The sequence below is a fragment of the Desmodus rotundus genome, chromosome 5 (assembly GCF_022682495.2).
Source record: "Desmodus rotundus isolate HL8 chromosome 5, HLdesRot8A.1, whole genome shotgun sequence".
Classification (NCBI taxonomy): Eukaryota; Metazoa; Chordata; class Mammalia; order Chiroptera; family Phyllostomidae; genus Desmodus; species Desmodus rotundus.
In genome coordinates this window covers 71,502,652-71,525,899 of record NC_071391.1, presented here as the reverse complement: position 1 = coordinate 71,525,899, position 23,248 = coordinate 71,502,652, and the positions used below count along the sequence as shown (strand labels likewise).

At 36.9% G+C, this 23,248-nt stretch overlaps 1 protein-coding gene across 3 annotated transcripts in view; it reads right to left on the bottom strand.

Moving 5' to 3' along the window:
- Positions 1 to 23,248, bottom strand: part of MRE11 (MRE11 homolog, double strand break repair nuclease) — a 66,643-nt gene that overhangs the window by 30,177 nt on the left and 13,218 nt on the right. For all 3 annotated transcript variants that reach the window (XM_024574597.3, XM_024574596.3, XM_045183562.3), the window contains exons 7-14: positions 23,091 to 23,205; positions 20,691 to 20,876; positions 19,621 to 19,792; positions 18,144 to 18,224; positions 15,371 to 15,497; positions 12,064 to 12,164; positions 10,724 to 10,897; positions 759 to 821 (exon numbers count right to left, since the gene is read on the bottom strand). In XM_024574597.3, coding sequence (XP_024430365.2) covers positions 759 to 821; positions 10,724 to 10,897; positions 12,064 to 12,164; positions 15,371 to 15,497; positions 18,144 to 18,224; positions 19,621 to 19,792; positions 20,691 to 20,876; positions 23,091 to 23,205 — 1,019 coding nt within the window. The remainder of the gene's footprint in view (positions 1 to 758; positions 822 to 10,723; positions 10,898 to 12,063; positions 12,165 to 15,370; positions 15,498 to 18,143; positions 18,225 to 19,620; positions 19,793 to 20,690; positions 20,877 to 23,090; positions 23,206 to 23,248) is intronic.

Here is a 23,248-nt window from a genome sequence, read left to right as displayed (position 1 = left end):
CACCAACTAAACTGAGAGTCTCTGGTGGACACAGACCATACCTTTTTCATATTTGTATTCTCAATATAACGCAGAATGGCTACCCATAACAGGTCCTACACAAAATGCTCAATGAAAGCCATGAAAGCAAAATCACAAAAGTGAGTAATTTATAAAATTAATTTTAAATACTACATAGCAATAAAAAAACACTAAGGTCAATAAGAAAATAGGAAGGTATATTACAATTGTGAATTCACCAAGTACCAGATAGGGCCCAAAACTGAAGCAAATGGTTGCCAGTCTCAAGCTCCTAAACTCCAAAGAGACTGAGAAGACAGTGATGATGATGATTAAGCTAATTTCAACATTTTGGAAAGGCCAGCTGACACTATACATTTACCTAATAGTGCTAAGCAAAAAACACTAAGTTTCTTCCTTTTTGCTAAAATAATATTGGCTCAGTAGAGTAAGGTTTTATCTTTTACTGATATGATGCTCTGTAATAATTAGGTATTATTCTGATTAAGGGTTCTTGTTGTATATGCTAGCCCCGCTCCCAACACCCACAAATAAATTTTAGACTAAAGCAAAGGAAAAAAGAGAACATCTACAAGCAGAATAACATAGGCTGGACTGGAACAAGCCAAAGGCACCTGTCCTCGGCCACTCCTGCTCAGTCCTATCCACCATGGGCTGACTACTCTAAATAAACCTACTAGTTACTCTAATTTAACAAACTGACATGTAAGCATAGGAATTCACAGCAGAAAACCTACCTCTCGAACTTCATCATCTTCTTCATTAGTATTTTTTTGTCTGCTTTCTCTGAAACGACGTACCTAGGTTATAACAGAGTAAATAACAAACATGTTGCTTATTCCTGTTATTAAATCATAAAACAATGGGCTACAGGTGATCAACAGTTGCTTTCCATTACAACACAAAACTTGGAAACTTAAGTACTTTTGTCTCACAAAAGACTGATTAAAGTAATCATAGTTTCCCAGTGGCTTACATTAAAATTTCAGAAATGTACTTTAAAAAAATTGGCCTGAAACAAAATCGTATTACCTGCTGCCAAAATGTTCCATGTCACTGAAAAACAGTCTGTCTGACTGCAGAGGAAAAGAATTCCGATATCCTATGGGGGTTATACTTCAGCAAGAGAGCTAAAAAATCTCGCTTTTAAAAGGTTTGAATTATTTATGACATTGCTCAAATCACTCTTGAGCATCTAGCTGCAGACATTCAGGAGACTCTGAAATAGTGTCTGAAGTGGGTGGGCCCCTGGAGACCCATTTTCTCAACAGTCACCTGCTGAATGTTGGCTGTTTGCTGACCGTGGTCTGGATGTCATGAAGGACACTAGATTCCTTTTTCATTGGCTTCAAAGTGGTCTCCTAATATAGTTATGTAGTTAAGAGAGAAGCTCCACTCATTTAATAAGTTACTCACCTCCTATTTATTAGGCACCTACTATTCACCAAGCACAACTGTAGAAACTGAGAATACATCAATGAATAGTAAAAAATTCTGCCCTCCTGGAGCTCATAATCTGTGTGTGTGTAAGGAAGGGTAGTCAATAAACAAAACAGGTTGTATTTTGCCCTGGCTGGTGTGGCTCAGTGGACTGAGCACCAGACTGTAAACCAAAGGGCCAAGGTTCGATTCCCAGTCTAGGCACATGCCTAGGTTGCAGGCCAGGTCCCCAGTAGGGAGTGAGCAAGAGGCAACCACATATTGATGTTTCTCTCCCTCTCTCTCCCTCCCTTTCCCTCTCTAAAAATAATAAAATGTTTAAAAAAAAGCAAAGAAAAAAAGAAGTTATACTTTTTAAATATTTTATGTATTTATTTTTAGAGAGAGGGGAAGGGTGACAGAAGTGAGGGAGAGAAACATTGATCAGTTGCCTCCTGCACGTGCCCCAACAAGGGACCAGGCCACAACCCAGGCACGAGCCCTGACCAGGTACGGAATCTGCAACCTTTCACTTTGCAGGACTATGCTCAACCAACTGAGCCATGCCACCTGGAAGTTATACTGTATTATAGAAGGCATGTAGGATTAATTAAAGCTAAACTGCGAAAGCTCTATTTTTATGTCTGAGGAACGTCTGGCATTCCCACGGCCAGTTTATTTCCCGATGGTTTTCAATCTACATAACTAGTTGGACAGCATTACTTGATTCTGTTACCAGAGGGGCATAAAAGACCCGCTGGGAACTTCCACACAGATCTTGGTGTTCGATTCAGGGTACACTATAGGCAAATAGGATTCCTTATGCCTCCCTATACTCTTGTTCTTCCTGTACTATAACCTTTGCCTTTAGATGAAAATCTTAAGTTGAGTATGCTCAGGGAGTCTTGTGAGTCTTCTCAAATATCTGAACCTGTGAAATCTCTGCAAAAGATGATAAGTGCTCAGAGAAAAATAAAACAAGGAAAGGGACGAGGGTAAAATCTGAATAGGATGATCATGAAAGTCCTTATTGGAAAGGTAATATATAATAAGCAAAGGTTTTAAAAGGAAAGGAATCAATCTTGCAAATAACTGGGAAACATTATTCCATTTAAAAGAATATGTGCAAAGGTACTGAGGCAGAAGCATACCTGGTATGTTTAAGAAATAGCAAGAAGGTTGCTGTGGCTAGATTAAATATGAAGGTAAAAAAGTAACAGAAAGCCAGATTGAATAAGGCCTTGTAGCAAACTATATGGACTTTTTGCAAGGCAGGAGTGACTTCATCTGAATAGGAATATTTTAGGATCACCCACAGCAGAACTGAGGACAGAATAAAGGGATGGCGAAAGGGCAAGGAAAGAAACAGGGAGACCAGTTTGGAGGCTTTTGGGATAATCTAGCTAAGAAATGGTGATACCTTTGACCATCGGTAGTGAGGAAGGTAAGTAGTTACAGTACATTCTGTATATATTCTGAAGGTAGAGCCAAAAGGATTTAGAGACAGGAGACAGGTACAGAAAGAGAGGAGTAAGGGACAACTTCAAGGATGATTTTGGTCTGAGCAAATGGAAGAATGACGCTTCCATTAGAACACTGCAAACAGAGCAGGGGCTGAGAGTTAGCAATTATGATGGAAATGTTAAAAGTTTGAGATGTCTATTAAATATCCAAGTGGAAATGTTTAGCAGGCTATGAGCTACACAAGTCTTGAGCTGAGAGTAGAGGTTTTGGCTTGACTTTCCAAAGTCAGCACCAGACAGATATTTAAAGCTACGAAGCTGCATGAGACTACACAAGGGAGTGTGTGCATGAACAAGGGGGTCCAAGGACTGATTTCTGGGGACTCCAACTTAAGAGATTGGAAACATGAGAAGACTCAGCAATAGAGACTAAGAATACACATCCGAGGGTGTATTGTAGAAAGATTACATAGTATGTAAAAGTGCTGAGTCATTCACAGAAGAGAAACGAGAGAGAAAAAACACTGAGCAGGCACTATGCGCCAAGTGTTCTGAGAACTTTCCACGTATTGCACCCACCTTGAAGGAGGTTCTATTACAGGGGTGTCAAACTCATTTTCACCGGGGACCACATCAGCCTCGCGGTTGCCTTTCAAAGGGCAGAATGTAACTTTATAACTGTATAAATGTAACTACTTCTTAAGTAGGGGCAAGGAGCTCCGTGCTGCGGCCGGGTAGAAACAAAGTGGAGGGACAGATTCGGCCCGCAGGCCTTGTGTTTGCTACTTGTATTCTATTATTACCCCCATTTCATAGATGAGGAAACTGAAGCAGAGAGGTTAAATAATTCACTGGTTACATAGCTAGTAAGACTTTGATTTTGAACACAGGTGGTCTGATCCAGAGTCCTAGCTCTTAGCTAGCCTGTGCCACCATGCGTGCACACGTGTGCACATGTGTGCACACACAGGCTCTCAGGCAGGGGTCATGATGTCACTCCAGGTGCAGATGGTCATGTTTTGGGGGTTTCTTGGTGTTTTTTTAGAACAGCTCTGGTTTCACAGCAAAATTGAAAGAAAGGTACACAGGTTCCCCATATACTTCCTGCCCCACATATGCACGGCCTCCCTATTGTCAACCTTCCCCACCAGAATTGGTACGTTTGTTATAACTGATCAACCTACATGACACATCATTATCATTCAAACTCCATAGTTTACCGCAGCATTTACTCCTGGTGTTACATTATACATTCTATGCGTTTGAACAAATGACATGTATCCACCATTATAATATACATAGTAGTTTCACTGCCCTAAAAATCCTGGGCTCCACCTACTCATCCACCCCACCCCTGCCATACTCTTCACAACCGCTATCTCTTTGTCTCCACAGTTTTGCCTTTTCCAGAATGTTACAGTTGAAGTCATGTATTATGTTGCTTTTTCAGACTGGCTTCTTTCACTTAGTAGTATGGACTTAATAATAATTGCATTTAATATAAATATGCATTTAATTAAGTAATTAATATTCAGTAGTATATATTTTCATGGCTCAATGGATAGATCACTTCTTTTTAGTGCTGAATAATATTCTACCATCTGGATATTTCAGTTTACATATTCATTCACCTACTGCAGGACACTGATGGTTGCTTCCAAGTTTTGGCAATAAAGCTGCCATAAACATCATGTGCATGTTTTTGTTTAGACATGTTTTCAACTCCTTTGGGCAGATACCAAAGAGCACGATTGTTGGATCATATGGGAAGAGTACACTTACTTTTATAGGAAACTGTCAAACTGTCTTCCACAGTGGCTGTACCACTCTGCATTTCCACCAGCAATGAATGAGCACCCCTGTTGCTCCACACTATCCCCAACACTTGGATTGTCAAGAGTTTTGGATTTTGGATCATCAGGTTCCACCCAAGATGGAGGGGTAGGTAGAAACCCTTCACTTCCTCACACAACCAAAAGGAGAGTAACAACCAATCTAAAATCAATAAACAACCAAAAGTGCCAGAAAATCAAACTGCATGGAACTCCGACAACCAAGGAATTAAAGAAAAAATTAACCAGAACAAGACCAGTAAGGCAGCAGACCACACAGCTGCCAACTCAGAAAAACAGCAGCGAGGCAGCAGATCTCAGGGGGCCAGGCTGGGTGCTGAGCTCCATAGGCTGCACAGGAGGGTCTTACTTGAGGGGAAAACTGAGAGCTGACTGTGGGCTCTGACTGGGGTTGCTGCAGAGGGAGAAACTCCCAGGCTCACACAAGAGTCCGTTGAAAAGTGCACTAGAGATGAGAAGGTGGGCTGCATTGTCCCCTCTCTGGCCCCTCCCCCACAGGCAGTGCCACAGGGGAGCAAGGAAGGTTCCCCTGCCCGGTGAATACTAAGGCCCCACCCCCTTACAAGCTATGGGCTGCGCCAAGACAAAGAAATATGGCCCAAATCAAAGAACAGAGCAAAACCTCAGAAAGAGAACTAAGCAAAGAGGAGATCAGCAACCTATTGGATGGAGAATTTAAAGCCCTGGTAATCAAAATGCTCACAGATCTGATTGAGCTCAGTTGAAAAATGAAAAAACAAATGAAAGATACCCAAAATGAAATGAAGCAAAATATTCAGGGAACCAACAGTGACAGGAAGGAAACCAGGACTCAAATCAACATTTTCGAACAAAAGGAAAAAATAAACACCCAACTGGAACAGAATGAAGAAACAAGAATTAAAAAAAGAGAGAGACAGACTTAGGAACCTCTGGGACATTGAAATGTTCCAATATCCAAATTATAGGGGTGCCAGAAGGAGAAGAGCAACAGCAAGAAATTGAAAATTTATTTGAACAAATAATGAAGAAAAACTTCCCCAATCTGGCAAAGGAAATAGACTTCCAGGAAGTCCAGGAAGCTCAAATAGTCCCAAAGAAGTTGGACCCAAGGAAGCACACACCAAGGCACATCACAATCACATTACCCAAGATTAAAGATAAGGAAAGTATCTTAAAAGCAGCAAGAGAAAAGGAGGCAGTTACCAACAAAGGAGTTCCCATAAGACTATCAGCTGATTTCTCAAAAGAAACCTTAAAGTACAAGAAGGGCCTGGAAAGAAGTATTTGAAGTCATGAAAGGCAGGGACCTATATCCAAGATTACTCTATCCAGAAAAACTACCATTGAGAGTAGAAGAGCAGATAAAGTGCTTCCCAGATAAGGTCAAGTTAAAGGAGTTCATCATCACCAAGCCATTATTATATGAAACATCAAAGGGACTTATCTAAGAAAAGGAAGATCAAAAATATGAGCAGTAAAATGACAACAAACTCACAACTATCAACAAATGAACCTAAAAGAAAAGAAAAACAATGAAAACAAAAACTAAGCAAACAAGAACAGGAACAGAATCAGACAAATGGACATCACATGGAGGGATTTCAGTGGGATGGGGGAAGGGAGGAATGGGGGGAAAGGGTACAGGGAAGAAGAAGCATAATTAGTAGGAATAAAATAGACGGGGAGAGATAAAAATATGGTATAGGAAACAGAGGACTCAAAGAACTTATATGTTGAATAACAATTAAAAAAAAAAAAAAAGAACTTATATGTACAACCCATGGACATGAACTAAGGGTGGGGGGAATGCTGGATGGTTGTGGGGGCAGGGTGGAGAGGGGATAAAGAGGGAAAAATTGGGAAAACTGTAATAGCATAATCAACAAAAAATACTTTTAAAAAAGAGTTTTAGATCTTGACCATTCTAATGAATTATGTAGTGGTATATCTCATTGTTGTTTTAATATCCATTTCCCTAATGACATGATGTAGAGCATCTTTTCATGTGATTACTTGTCATCTGTATGTCTTCTTTGATGAGGTGTCTATTAAGGTATTTGGACCATTTATTTAATTGGCTTGTTTTCTTGAAATTTTATGAGTTCTTTGTATTTTGGATAATAGTCCTTTATTAGGTATGTTTTTTGCAACTATTTTCTACTAATCCATGGCCTGTCTTCTCATTTTCTTGTTTTATTCAGAGCAGGTTTTTAAATTTAATGAAGTCTAATTTATCAATTATTTCATTCATAGATGGTGCTTTTAATGTATCTAAAAAGTCATCAACATACACAAGGTTGTCTAGGCTTTCTCCTGTGTTATCTCCTAGGAGTTTTACAGTTTTGTATTTTACTTTTAGTAGGGATGGTCATGTTTTATTTCTTGTACTTAACTGAGAAATCCCCACATGTTAAAAAATTATGAACCCAACACATCCAGAATCCAGTGAGTGGTTTTAGAAAGTGGATTACCTGTCCTAAGAAGTACTTTTCATTGAATATTACTAGTTGATCCTTGACAACATAAGGCTTTAAAAGAATCATGTCAACTAACTAAAAGCACTAAAATTAAAGTCAAAGGATCAAAAGGCAGATCCATTTTTATTTTTTTTTGAGATATCTCCATATTGTTTTCCACAGTGGCTGCACCAATCTGCATTCCCACCAACAGTGCAAAAGGGTTCCCCTTTCTCCACATCCTCGCCAGCACTTGCTGTTTGTTGATTTATTGATGATAGCCACTCTGACAGGTGTGAAATGATATCTCATTGTGGTTCTAATTTACATTTCTCTGAAGATTAGTGAGATTGAGCATCTTTTCATATGTCTATTGGCTATCTGTATGTCCTCTTTGGAGATGTGTCTACTCAGGTCCTTAGCCCATTTTTTAGTTGGGGTTTTTTTTTTGCTGTTAAGTTTTATAAGTTCCTTGTAAATTTTGGATATTAACCCCTTATCAGATGTATCCATGAATATGTTCTCCCATTCTGTAGGTTGTCTTTTTATTTTGTTGATGTTTTCCTTTGCTCTGCAAAAACTTTTTAGTTTGATGCAGTCCCATTTATTTTTCTTTTGTTTCATTTGCCTGGGGAGATATAACTGATAAAATATTGCTACAAGCTATGCCCAAGATTTTGCTGCCTATGTCTTCTTCTACAATTTTTATTAAGTGGATGAGTGGATAAAGCTATGGGACATTTATACAACAGAATACTATTCGGTCATAAAAAAGAAGAAAGTTTTACCCTTTATGACAGTATGAATGGACCTGGAGAACATTATGCTAAGTGAAACAAGCCAGACAAAGACAAATACCATATGATTTCATGCCTGTGTGCAATCTAATGAACAAACTGAACTAAAACGCAAACCCGAGACAGATTCATAGAGAGCAGGATGACAGCAAAGGGAGGAGCAGGTAGGGGGTGGAGGGACTGAGCAAAAAGGAAAAAGGACTCATAGACATGGACAATAGTGTGATGATTGTGGGGGGTGAGGGGAAGTATAAGAGAACTAAACGGCAATGGAAAAAAAGTACAATAAAAAGTCATTTAATAAAAAATAAAAGTCAAAGGAAATGAATTTTTAAAATAATGTTTTGTTCTTCTGTTTAGAGGGAATTTGGAAAAAACTGAAAATGATCCCCTGTAATTCCACTATCTAAACATAACCACTGATAATGTCTGGAATATTTTCTTCCATTTTTTTAAATTTTTTTTTATTGTTGTTCAAGTACAGTTGTCTCCATTTCCCCCCGACTCAGCCATCCCCACCACCCATCCTCAATCCTACCCCTCTTTGGCTTTGTCTATGTGTCCTTTATACATGTTCCTTGACAACCCTTCTCCCTTTTCTCTCTATTATCCCTCTGGTTACTGTTGGTTTGTTCTTAATTTCAATGTTTCTGGTTATATTTTGCTTGCTTGTTTGTTTTGTTGATTAGGTTCCACTTATAGTTGAGATCATACAGTATTTGTCTTTCACTGCCTGGCTTATTTCACTTAGCATAATGCTCTCCAGTTCCATCCATGCTGTTACAAAGGGTAGGAGCTCCTACTTTCTTTCTGCTACGTAGTATTCCATCTTATAAATGTACTCAATGGGCAAAAACTAAAAGCTTTCCCACTAAGATCAGGAACAAGACAGGGATGTCTGCTTTCACCACTTCTATTCAACATAGTATTGGAAGTCCTAGCCACAGCAATCAGACGAGAAAAAGAAATAAAACGCATCCAAATTGGAAAGGAGGAAGCAAAACTGTCATTGTCTGCAGATGACATGATAGCGTACACAGAAAATCTACAGACTCCACCAAAAAAACCACTTGATCTAATAAATGAATTTGGCAAAACAATGGGATACAAAAGTCAATATTCAGAAATCTTCCATTTTTTGCACACACACAATAAAAATAAATGAGATCACGTTGTGTATAGTTTTACATTTTTTAAATTCTTTTCTCACTAACATTGGAAATATGTCTTCAAAAGTGTAATTTTTAATGCCTGCATAGTATTCTAGTATGTATATGTCAACATTCATTTTATTATTTTTTAATCCTCATTCGAGCATATGATTATTGATTGCAGAGAAAGAGGGAGAGAGAGAGAGAGAGAAACATCAATTGGTTGCCTCCCAAATGCATCCTGACCAGAGACTGAAGCTGCAACCTAGGTGTGTGCCCTAAAATTTGAACCTACAACCTTTTGGTGCATGGGATGATGCTCCATCCAACTGAGCTACCTGGCTAGGGCTGTCAACATTTACTTTAATAAAACTTTTCCAATTTTTCCTTTCTGCAGATAACACTGAGTTTCTCCATATACAAATCTGTACCTCACTATTATCTTTAAATATTCCCCAGAGCTGAGTTAAAGCTTAAATCTTAACCATCTTGATATACACTGTCAAACTGCTTTTCAGTGCAGCTGTTCAAACTTGGTACTTCCAGCAGCAGCATAGTAAATATTTTTCTCAAACTACTGCTGCTTTAAATAATAAAAAACATAGTCAACCCTTGGACAATATGGTTTGAACTGAGCAGGTCCATTTACATGTAGAATTTTTCAATAAACAAACAAGTCAGCCCTCCATATCCCCAGGTTTCACATCAGTGAACTCAACAAATAATGTAGCTGACTATATCAGATGTTTTACACCATTTTATATAAGAAATTTGACCATCCATGGATTTTGGTACTGGGGTTCAGGGTGGTAGAAACTGTACCCTACAAATACTAAGAGACATCGGTAGTTAAGTTTTTGGGTCAAAAGTGATATACAAAATTTTGACTACACAGGGACCAGCACTCGTAACTCCCATGCTGTGCAAGAGTCAGCTGTATTTTTAATTTGAGCTTCTTGACTATCCTAGGCTAAACACCATTTTATTTTGTGAACCATCTATTCATGCCCTTTGTTCATTATTCTATTGAGATGTTTAAAATTCTTAAGATTTATAAAAGCACTTTAATATTATATAAGAGTATTAACCCTTCTTCTGCCCATATACAAATATTTTCCCTATGTCAATACTTTCTAGTTATTTTTTTACATTTCTCATTCAACATTTAAAATTTTTATGTAGTCTAAAGTTTTCTCTCTGTGATTCTTCCACTGCCTGTATACTTAAGAAGAATACATTTTCTAGATGAAATTCAAAATCTCAAACAAACTACTAAAAAATTGAAATGAACAGAAATTTGTATCCTACAAAGTTCAGTTTAAAGCATTTTTACGATCTTCCAGAGAAGATACCATCTATGGAGAACAAAACTAACATTTATTGGGTATCAATCATATTTAAGATATTTATATGATATTTATTATTTTCTGACTTAAATCTCATTTTATGATCTCAATTTTACAGATGAGAAAATGAAACAAATCAGAGTAAGTAATTAGTGGTTTACCAGAATGAAACTCAGAGCTACTCTTAAGGAGAGACCATCTAAATAGACTTATTACCCCCAAATTAGTTACTCACCTCTTCATCGATTTTATCTTCTAGGGCATCAATATGACGTTCTTTAAGAAATCGCTGTGTTTTTTCCAACTGGTATTTCACTAATTCCTCTATGGCATCTTTCTCTTCCTTGTCCACAAACTCTTGTACTGCTTCACCCATTCCCCTTTCTGTCAGAAGTGAGAGCTGCACATTCTGTAAGAGGGATACGAATCACTGGATGCAGAAAATAGTGTCTATTCCTTACAAAATAATTCTATATGAACAAGGAAAATTACAGAATATTATTTCCAGGGAAAAAGACATATGTTATCTAGTTATTGAAGGGGAAACAAAACAATGGACCATAGTTAAGCCTGGTGATACATATTAAGAGCCAGAAAAAGCAAAACGAAAACAAGAAGCAGGAATACAAGACAAGTAAAAATGTGAAGGCCTGAGGGGCTGGGATACAGAGACCAGAAGTAGTAGCTGATGATTAAAAAAGATTAGATCAACCATGTGGTAGGCAGGATAATGGCCCCCTGAAGATGTCCACATCTTGATCTCTGGGTCCTTGAAAACATCCCATAGCAAAATGGAACTAAGGTTACTAACCAGCTGGCTATAAAATCAGATTATCAGGGACTATCCAAGTGAGGCCAGTGTAATTATGAATATCTTCAAAAGTGGAAGAGGAAGGCTGAAGAAGGGAGTCCGAGAGAGATGTAACTGAAGGAAAATGGCCAGAGAAATACAATATTGCTGGCTTTGAAGATGGAAGAAGAAGCCCATGAACCACAAAAGGTGGGCACCTCTAGAAGCTAGAAAAGATAAGGAAATGATTCTATCCTGGAACCTCCAGAAAGGAACACAGCCCTGCTGACCCTCAATCTTAGACCAGTGAGACTGGTGCCAGATTCCTGACCTACAAAATTGTAAGATAATAAACCTGTATTGTGTTTAAACCACTAGGTTTGTGGAATTTGTCTCAGCAACAGTAGGAAACTAGTACAACCAGAGGATCTTGAGGTGGCATATACTCATAACAATAAGAGTAGCTTCACAATCCTGTGGCTATATTAATAATGTAATTCTGAAATTACATCCAGATGCAGGAAATGTAAATCCTGGACTCAGACTTATGCAGTAGCAATAAAAAGAACACAGGGTAACGACATCAACAATAGTAGGACAATAATACTAATAACATTAATATTGGTGTATAGTAGCTATAAATGGATGCAATTAATTGCCACCCTATTTCTTGGAAACATTTTGAGGATCCCTTTTATCTAAACTATCAATTATACATATCCTAAATTAAAATCTGTTATTATAAAATACCCATCATTCAAACTGTGAACTAATTAAGAAATTACCTTCTCTGCAGTTTGGAAATACTGTTTTACAAGGTCTTCTACCCTTAGAGTTGTTCCTTCTGAAGGTTTAGTAATGAACTTCCCGAAGTTGATTTCTTCTCCTAGAAAAAAGAAGTCCATGAAAAAATAGCAGCTTCTATTATAATGTAAAGTTCCCAAACTCAGTGTAGGTTGCTGCCAGCAGAGGAAGTACAGCCAACCTTTATCAACTGTCAGCTTGCTCAATATGGTAAATTTTGAGGCAAAAATATGGGATTTTTGCTAATAGCCAGTCTTTTCCCTAAAGTCTATTTGTTTTCCATATCTCCAAGTAGTATTGTGTTGGCCAAAAAGTCCATATGGTTTTTTCCATAGAGTAGAAGACACATTTTCCATTTTCACCAATGATTTTATTGATTTGGATATTTGGAGTCTGTCGGCTATCTCCCACGTGGTATGACATTGACTGTTCTCAGTTATTGCCTCGATCTGATCGCTATCAACTTCAACCTGGTCTACATGACCGTGGAGCATCATCTAGCAAGAAATCTCCAGCATGAAACTCTGCAAATCACTTTTGACACGTTCGATCAGTCACAGTACCTTCTCTATACACTGCATTTTTACCTTTCTTGAAATAATAAAGCATAATATGCCAAAAATGTTGCATATTTTCTCCCATCTTTGGTATTAAAATGGCTATACAAAAATTCACCAATTTTGAAAAACTTTTTTAAAATTCATGCTGAGATGACAGCTGTCACAATACCATCTAACAAAATTGTTTCGGATGAAGGTAAAGACAGCTAAGCGCTACTAGAGCCATCTTATGGGAAAAACCAAAGGAACTTTCTGGCCATCCCAATACATGTCCTGCAGCTATTCTTACACAGTGGTCCACAGACCTCTGAGGCTCCCCAAGCCATCTCAAGAGGTACTCAAGGTAAAAACTACTTTAATAATAACACTAAGATGTTATTCACTTTTTCCACTATAATGACATTGCACTGATAATACAAAAGCAATTGTGGGTGAAACTGCCAGTGCCTTGGAATGAGTCAGAGTAGTAGCCCAGAACTCTACCATGGTCATCATTGCATATAGTTCAAAACAAAACAACAACAAAAAATTCTCTTTAGAATGTCCTTGATGAAAAACTAAAATTATTAACTTAATTAAATCTCAGCTCTGAAGTACATATCTTTTTAATATTCTGTGAGATAAATAAGATGTATACTTAAAGCACTTTTGTTGCATTCCTAAGCAGGATGGTTGTCTCAAAAAACAGCAGGTGAAGAATAAAAAGAGTACTGGGCAGGACGTCAGGAAGCGTAAGGTCCAGTATCTGCTCTGCTGATAATCTTTGTCAGGGAAACAAATGATTAACTACATAGCAAGTGTTGGACTGGTGCTGAAAACGCAATGATAAAAAGATAGGATCCCTGCCGATAAAAACCAATACAAGGTGATGAGTGTTTACAAGGTGATGGGTGCTACAGAAAGGTAAGATCAGAGAATATGACACATGGAGAAGAAACAAACTAATTCTTCTTAAAGAAGGTTGAGAATACTGTGCAGTTATCCAACGCAGCTATCATTTGAATCAAGTCTTGCAGGAGAAGAAAAGCTATTTCAGGTGGAGGGGAAAGTACATGCAACAGCCTAGAGGATGAAGAGGCACAACGTTCAGTGTGCCGCTTGCAAAGTGGAAAGGACAATAAAACAAAAATCGTTTCTGAATTTCAAGAGAGTAGAATTCATGTAACTTCATAAATATGATTACTACATTTTACAATGCCAGACACTATGTTAAGATCATTTATACACCGTGTAACAGCAATTACACTGCGTGTAAATGATCTTATGAGGCAGGCACAGTTAATATCCTGATTTTATAGACATCAGGTAAAGTAATTTACAAAATGTATCACCTGTATTTAAGTAGTAGAGCTGTTAAAAACAACAAAAAATGCTTTCAGTAAAACACTGAAAGGGGTCATTGTTTCAATTAAGCAATTAATGTTTAAATAAAAAGGAATCATTAGAACAAAACTGACTATAAATAACACTCAAGTAACATACTGTACTAGTTCTATATTCTATTATAAATGCTACACTCATAAAATTTCAAGGATTGATAAAGATGGACAATTAAAGCGCCATTAATAAGTAACTAATTAAAATTCAAAGCATGAAAATACAATTCTCTGATACAGATTTTTCCCCCTAAAACAGTATTCTATGAGCTCCACTTAAATATCTAAATGACTATTCAGGTTGAATTAACAGTATACACAATTTTAATAACAATTTGACACTAAAAATAGAAGCCCCTTAAATCAAAGTTTATGTATAAGAACCTAGGTAGCTTACTTGTAAACAAGGTTCATATTTTTCTATGAAAATTATGACTCAATAGCTCTAAGGAAAACAGCCTCTATTTTTAACATATTTATTATGAAGAAACACTGCAACTGACCCCTTAACAACATGAGGGTTAGGGGTGCCGACCCAATACACAGTTGAAAATCTGTGTATAACTTTTACCTCCCCCAAAACGTAACTACTAACAGCCTACTGTACACTGCAAATCTTACGGATAACATAAATAGTCAGTTAATACATATTTTGTATGTGATATGTATTATACTTTATTCTTACAATAAGGCAAACGAGTGGAAATATAATGTAATTAAGAAAATCATATGGAATATACAGCATTGTACATATTTATTGAAAAAATCCATGTATGAGTGAACCTGTACATTTAAACCCATGCCATTCAAAGGTCAACTATTTCCATCAGATCACCTGTCTTATAAATGCTAAAATAAGGACAACTAATTTTTAGGAAATTATTAATTGGAAACTAATTATCTAATTATCAGAAACATCAAACTGTAGGACACCTCCTACTTCACAAACTAGAATCTTCCCAAATCACGCTATACTCTAAAGCTGAAGTACTTTACTTAGTAATGCAAAATTTGAGAATATATTCTCTGAACATGAGTAATGTATAATAAATAATATTTACTTTGAGCAATTAATCTGTAAAGTCGGTGTCTGTTGGTACTCAGCAGCACTATTTTAAAAAAGTACACCTGCAGAGAACGCCTCCATTTCTTTTTGATATCCATGCAAGTTTTAAAAATAATTGCTATCTAAATTTTAGAAGACAAGAAATTTAACTATCCCAACTATCAGTTTATTTGACTAAGATACTAGAATCATACAATAACATTTTCCATTATTATTGTATACTTCTTTTATTAAAGACATAAGCCCTGTAAGAGCATTTTTTTCTTTGTAAAAATAATTTGCTTACCCGAGTTTTCCTTTTGCTCTCTACGCCTGAAAAAATGGATAACATCTTTTGGATTAGCTATTCGATCCACAAACTTCTGGCTAAAGCGAAGAACGCTGAAAGGTTCAAAACCCCCACTGTAGTCCACCTGGAAATACAGAATAAGCTATGAAGGCTACATAACAACAGTTTACCATTTCAGTATTTAGGTTATGCTCAATTCTTTTATGTTAATAAGTTAATGTTCTACCATTCATTTTAAAGATACTGATGGTATTATACCATTTATTCTACTGAAAAAATAAAGCTTCAAAGATTTATAAGCTTACTTAAAACACTTTGTTTGATGGTGTCAAGATACAGCAAGTGGTGGAATTTTTAAACAAATTTTTAAACTTCTAAAACAGAAAGAAAATTCTCCACCAAAATAAAATGCTGACCCTAGATGCATTAGTTAACAGATCTACCCTCTTACATATATTCTCCCACTCTAGACAAGAATAAATGCTGGGAAAACCCATGTACAAAAAGAATCAAATCTGTGAGCTTTGAGAAATATATACCCTTCAAAACATGGAATCTACTTAGAACAATCACTCTCAAGGCAGTCTCTTTGTAAAGAAGTCTATAGTGGTACAAGGACCTTTAAAAAGAATAATACTACATTTCTTTCTAAGAGATAGATAACTCTTAACTCTCTCCAAAATTATAGCCTACTGCCATGACTGCTGTGGCTCAGTGGGCTGGGCACCATCCCGCTGAAACTGAAAGGTCGCCGGTTAGATTCTGGTCGGGGTATATGTCAGGGTTCCAAGCCAGGGCCCCAGCTGGGGATGTGCAAGAGGCAACTAACTGATCGACGCTTCTCTTGCACATTGATGTTTCTCTCCCTCTCTTTCTCCCTCCCTACCCCCTCTCTAAAAATAAATAAAATCTTTTTTAAAATTATAGCCTACTGTTGACTAGAAGCCTTACCAATAACATAAACAGTTAACACATATGTTGTATGTTATATGTATAATATACTGTATTCTTACAATAAAGTAAGCTGGAGAAAAGAAAACCACAAGGAAAACACATTTACAGTATTTAATGAAAAACCCACATAAAAGTGGACCTGTCCAGTTCAAATCCGTGTTGTTCAAGAGTCAACTGTAATCACGTTCCTAAACTAGTTCTTGCTCTCAATGTGATGCTCTGGGAACCGACCTTATACTGCATCACAAGCCTCTCCAGACTACTTCCTAACCTCTGCCCTCTTACACTCTTCGTCACACCTAGCATGAGCTGACTTTTGTTCGCTTACTCGCTGTTTATCATGCCTTACATCTCCACCTCCCATAAGCTCCCCAAGTTCAACACCTCATCCATGTTATCATCGCTGTGTCCCCCAGCACGTGGGACAGAAGGTATTCAATAAATATTGGTTCACTGAACCAATGAATTAATGGGGCCCCTAGTTGATACAATGTACCTTTGAATATTATTTACCTGGAAATATCTGTTCATTTGTTTCATTAATGATTAATAGTTTACTGAGTTTAGGAAAAGGAATGCCAATTTTCTATTTAAGTCTGGTTGGTCCTAATGGTATAGATGAGAAACATGGAATCCTCTGCCCTGACAGAGAACTATGTGGTTCTCCCAAAGCAACTATGTGTTACCCAGACCAACTCCACAGCTGCCAGCATATAAACAGAAAATGTGAAATGCTCAAGCTATTGGATCTCCCCAAGCTCTTCAGACATTTTAACAATTATACTCCAGCACTGCTTTATTTGTAATTTTCTGCTCCTAAGACTCACAATCCTTGTTCATTAAGCAAACTTTATTTAGTGTTCACAATGTGCTAGGCACTCTGCTAAAAGCCAGGGATACAGCCATGAATAAAACACAACGTTGGTTGTTAAGAAATCCACAAGCTGACTGAGAAGACAAACACGGAAATAATGACTGCAAGCAGAAGGAAATGGTGCTGTAAGAAGTATGCACAAGCGAACTGAGGGCACCAAAGAGGATGCGTGGACTCTGAAGGGAGGTCAAGAAAGGCTTCTTTGAAGAGGGGAAGCTTTAAGTGGCTGTTGAAGGAGAAATTACAGAAGAGAAGCACATTACATGCAGCAGGATCACATAGGCAAAGGTGAGAAAGTGAAATAAACCTCACAAAAAAATAACCCCAGAATTTATTTATAAAAATTTTATTTATTCTTACATGTTGAAACTTCAGTCACCTTCAAAGTAATCTCTATTTGATGCAATACACCTATCAAGACATTTTTTCCATTGCTCAAAACAGTTTTTAAATTCATCAATTCTGATGCCTTTTAGTGTTTCCCATTCTTTGTTTCACCTCTTCCACATCAGCAAAACGTTTCCCTTTGAGGACTTTTTTCATCTGGGGGAAAAGAAGGCACTTGGGGCAATATCGGCTGAATCGGGAGGGTAGGGCATGGGGAGCATGGCGCTTTTGGTCAAAAACACCTCACTCAGCAAGGTGCAGGTAGGTGCACTCGTAATTCAGCCACCATGAAATGGGCAAATGCGTTGAAAAGAGTCTTCAAAAGAAGTTCACTGAAGCTGAACGCAGCCTCTCACAACGTCAGCTGGTACACTAATACAGATGGGTTCCTAAAACACTCACCTAGCAGGGGAAGCCTGTACTACAAGGGCCCCACCTTCCAGAAGATAATTCTGTTTATTTGGGGGTCCCCCCTTGTACTATCCTCTGAAAATCAACAAAATTCAACTTATTTAGAATAGTACTTACTCAAAAATAAAATAAAATAGAACTTACTCGCAGTCGTATAAGAGGCTTATCTGGCTGTTGAGAATTTCCCAGACGTTCCCGTTGAGCATTTTCGAGCATTTCTTCAATCTCAAAATAAAGATATTGTCATGACTGGGGGGAGGAACACTACCAGCATCCAGTGGGGTAGAGGTCAGAGAGGATACTGTTAAAATCCTACAATGTACAGAACAACTTCCTGCAACAAAGAATTACCCAGTCTAAAATGTCAATAGTGCCAGGGCTGAGAGAGACCACTGGTTCCCTGACTAAGGCCTGACCAATGAATTCATTTTCCATCTTCCTGGTTTCAGAGATTGGGTTTAGGGACAAGTACATGGCTTCAGTCCAATGAAACTCAATGCTAGGGGTTTTACTAGAGCTACTGGGAAAAAAATGATTCTTCAGCCAAAAGGATAATGGAAGTCTGTGAGCTGGCATGTGAAAGTGTCTTCCTTATAGCAAAGTTTAAAACAGAAACCATGAGAATGGGTGGCATGGGGCTAGACAGAGTCAGAGACAGAGAAACACAATCTTAATTTGAGTTTCTGGGTCAAATCATCTTGAAACCAGCATCCTCTTAAACTTCTCAGTTCTGCCAGTTACATGTTGCTGGTAAAGCTGTTACACTGGGCAAGTCATTTTATGTAAGGTTCAGTTCCTCTTTCTATAAAATGTGGACAGTTGAACCTCCCTATGCATAGCATTGTTGAGTGGATTAAATGCAAAATGTTGTCCATGGTGCCCATAATATATAAGTAAGCAATGAATATCAGTGATAATTATTATCATTATTACTACCTCATAGGATTTCTTATGAGAATAAAATGCAAACCAGAAGAGTCAGCACAGACTAAGAACTGAGTGTCAGCAATTAATGCTATTAAGCTGTCAGCTTACATATTCTTAAATGGATTCCCCCAACTTCTGTAGTGGTTCTAGAATTTCTGTAGAGGTTTAGGGGTGGCAGTCTGCATGGAAGGGGAGGTATGGGACTTATGCGGAAGCTACAGGGTATATAACTAACACATTTTAAGACTTTATTTATATATAAATAAAGGGGTAGCTTTGAGGGTGAAAGGGAGGCCCATGGAGATTGTTAAAGAGGTTAAGGCTCTCCTCATCTATCAAAATATCCTACCATTCCCCCATCAAAGCCACTGCTGGCTTTCATGAATAAAATGAACAAATTATGAAATCAGGATAAAAAGAGAGAAAAGATTACATATGTGTCTGAGAAGAGAGAAAGGCACTGGGAGAGGGGCTTAATTAAAATTTCTTCTATAATTAACAATCTTCCATCTGGAAGACTTAAAACAAAGGATTTTTGACTCAACCAAAGTCATTTATTGAACAACAGTGGTTCCTTAAGGGCTCCATGAGACTGTAACAAATACAGTGACTTCCCTCTACCACAGTATTTAATTCAATTTAAATAATATCTCAACTAAAGTAGATCTCATTGATCTTTACCTAGATGAATTACCTTCTCCAAACAGAAGCTTTGTATGACCTGGGTTACTTTAGGGTTATCTGGGTTAAAAATGTCTGGGTGATCAGCCAGAATAACATCCTCCATAAAAAACTGCCGCACTGTGTGAAGAGAAATTTTCTCCATATTCATCTTCCTTCCTTTAATACGTAGCAAACCAACATGTCTGAAATGAGGAGGGAAATGAAAGCCTAGTCACAATGTAGATTTCCTCAGGAAAATGTGCACAGCAAAACTATCATATTTCTAAGTTTCTACAAAATAATTCTTTATAAAATCATACCCTTAAAAATATCTTTAGCAATTTAATGTTATGTCATGGGAGAACATGTTAAATATTCTTCTTCCTCAGAATAAAATACACTATCCATCATTTTTCCTGCCTGAACAAATACACAGTTTAGTAGAGGACAAACATAACAGTTAAGGATAATACAATGTTATGAGGACCATGATAATAGCATATATGGTATACAGTTTTACACATATATGTGTTATGTGTGTATATGTGCACATACACACATAAAATAAATTAGCTGCAGAAATATGAAGAAAAAAAGAGCAAACTTACATCCTACTTCCATATTCTTTAAACCTATTATTATCATCTTAATAGTCAGGACTTGAGTGGATTAAAGGGTAAAACCACTATTAGTCACCATTAACTACATTATTACATAATTCCCCCCAAAAGAAATGAGATATGCTGTAATATTGCATTTATTACCAGAAAAACCTCATAAATGGCTTTAGGTAAATTTGTTCATTATTGAACATTGTGAAATTCGTAATCATCTGTAGCAGTCTAAGTCAAAATTTAATAAAAATGTTAGTTTTGAATTTGCCTCATAAGCAGCAAAATTATTAACACCATTGGGATGCTGTTGTGTTGAAAATGGTTTAAAATCTGGGAAAATAGCAAGACTATTATCAAATGATCAATCTTCATAAATAAATAAATCTATCATATAAATGACAATACCACCAGTACTTTGAAACTGTAAGGTGATTAGAATATTATAGGTGTTTTTTAAATTGATTTCAAAAATATAACAATTACTCACTTCTTTACAGCTTCTCCAGGGGAAAGAGAAGTAACCACTGAACTTCCAGGCTGTGACACGTAAAACAGTTGCTGTTCATTTTTGGTTGGAGCTATTTTACACTCGTGTTCATGGCCCCAGATAACAAGGTCAATAAAGTCATCCAAAAATTGTTCTGGAATGAAGTTAGTATTTCCATGTTTACTCCTATACCAAGATTTTAAAAATTAAATAACATAAATGTTTAGAAACATAGAAAAAATATCATATTAGGTATTCTATACACATCTTTTTTTCTCCTTTCATTAAAGATTTATTACATCCTTCTATTAAAGATTTATTACATTCTTCTATGTACCAAAACTGGGCAAGGGATTGAGAATACAAAGATATTACCTAATTCTTCAAGGGGCTTAAAAATTTGCAGGACAGATAGGTAAGAGACCCAAAAGAGAAAGCAGTCAATCCTACATTTAGATGCAGATCACAGAAGGCTTTACAGAGGAATGAATAGTCCACTTTGCGCAAGTCAGAAAATAGCAAAAACCTATAAACAGGTCTACTTATACAGCAAAAACAAGAAAGAATGTAGAAAATAAAAGAGAGCTAATCCTAAACATTGTAGAGTAAAAACAAATCTCTAAATATGCCTAGTCATTTTTTAACATCACCTATTTTATTACTGATTATAAAAATGCTAATCTTATATAAGAGATGAGGTTTTTTTTTTTCCATATTAAATATCATGTAAGTAAGTGACTTACAAACTCTGGTTTTATACCTAAATTAATTAATATTAAAAGATATGTGAAAAGCCAAGGTGTGTAAGGACAAGGAAAGGTTTTTCTTAACACCAACTTACATAGTTGAGAATTTAAGTAAAAGTGTTCAAATACTTTGACCTAGCATTCATTTAATGCAAACCAATATTCATTCAACAAATATTTAGACACTTAAGACAGAGCAGTGAACATTTCATTCTACTAGGGAAATCAAGCAATAATACAAGATATATATGTATATACATACGCATATGGTAGATATATATGTATTTGTCAGGTATTGATAGATACTATAAAGAAAAGTAAAAGAAAAATGACATGGAAGGAGGACGTCACTATACAGTGTTGTCAGGAAAGGCCTCTCTGACAGGTGACAAATGAGCAGAGAACTGAGGTGAGGGATTAGCATGCAAGGAAGAGAGACCTAGGCAGAGGGGGGATAAGCAGATGGCAAAGGCACAGAGGTGGGAGTGTTCAGTGATTTCAAGAACAGCAAGATGTGTAGCTGAGTAGAATGAATGCAGCAAAGAGGAGGAAGTGAAGTCAGAGCGGAATCATGTATCTAGGAATATTTTTATGCAGAAAACATTTATCTAGGGTCTAAAAATCAAACCCAAATCCCTTTAGATTTTTCCTTAATAACTTCTCAGCTTTGTCCCTTACATATTATTCTCACTGACATCTTAAAAAAAATTTTTTTAAAGACTTTATTTATTCCTTTTTAGAGAGAGAAGGGAGAGAGGGAAAGAAACAGCAACATGAGAAAGAAACATAGATTGGTTGGTTGCCTCTCCTAAGTGCCCCAAATGGGGACCAAACCCAAAACCTTGGTGTGTGCCCTGACCAAGAATCGAGCAGGCCACCTTTCGCTTTGTGGGACAACACTCAACCAACTGAGCCGCACAGGTCAGGGCTCACAATTTTTTACTGTAATGATCACGTAATACATCTTGCTTATTCAAGTCTCTATTCTCTTCAATCAATCATGCACCCTATCAACAAGATTAAACTTCTTAAAACTAACAAAAGAAAGCCGATCTAGCTATACGTGATATTCTGGAAAAGTACCTGCACATATGTACCAGAAGATGTATATAAGAATGTTCATAACAAAAAGGTTTTAAAAACAAGAGGAAAGTAAACTGTATACACCAGTAAAAATGAATTAATACTTAATTTTAAGCATCAAAATGGATAAACCTTGTAATGTTGAACATAACAAGCTAGCTGCAAAATTTACAGTGTGGTTCCAGTTATTCCAAAACTAAATTAACTCATTATGGACATATATGTGATTAAACAATAATGAAAACCAATGGGCTTAGTAAATAAAAATTGGAGACTGTGCTTCTCTGGGGTACGCAGAAGGAAATGGGGTCAGGGACGGCATGGGATAATGTACTGGCAGTGCTCTGCTTTGCTCAATTTGTGCATATTCATCTTATGGTCATTCTTATGCCTTATGAATATACGTTGAAAACTTTTGAAACACAGTCACCAAAGCATATCTAAGTTTTGCCTGACCCGGCACTGACAACTTTCAAAGAATGAGGACCATTTGACTCAAATAGGTAAGACTGGAAACAGAGATTTGGGGAACCTCAATACTTGACACAACAATTTCCAGAGAATACTTTACCTGTTCTGATGAATCACAAATAAATTAAACCAAGCATTCTCATCTTCTTTTGGTCTCAACATTGTTACTTTTTTATTGAGGAACATTCGATATAGCCTTTCATCTGGAATGGATCCTGAAATGGACGTTAAATACTTTAAAACCGGTTTCTTACTTGG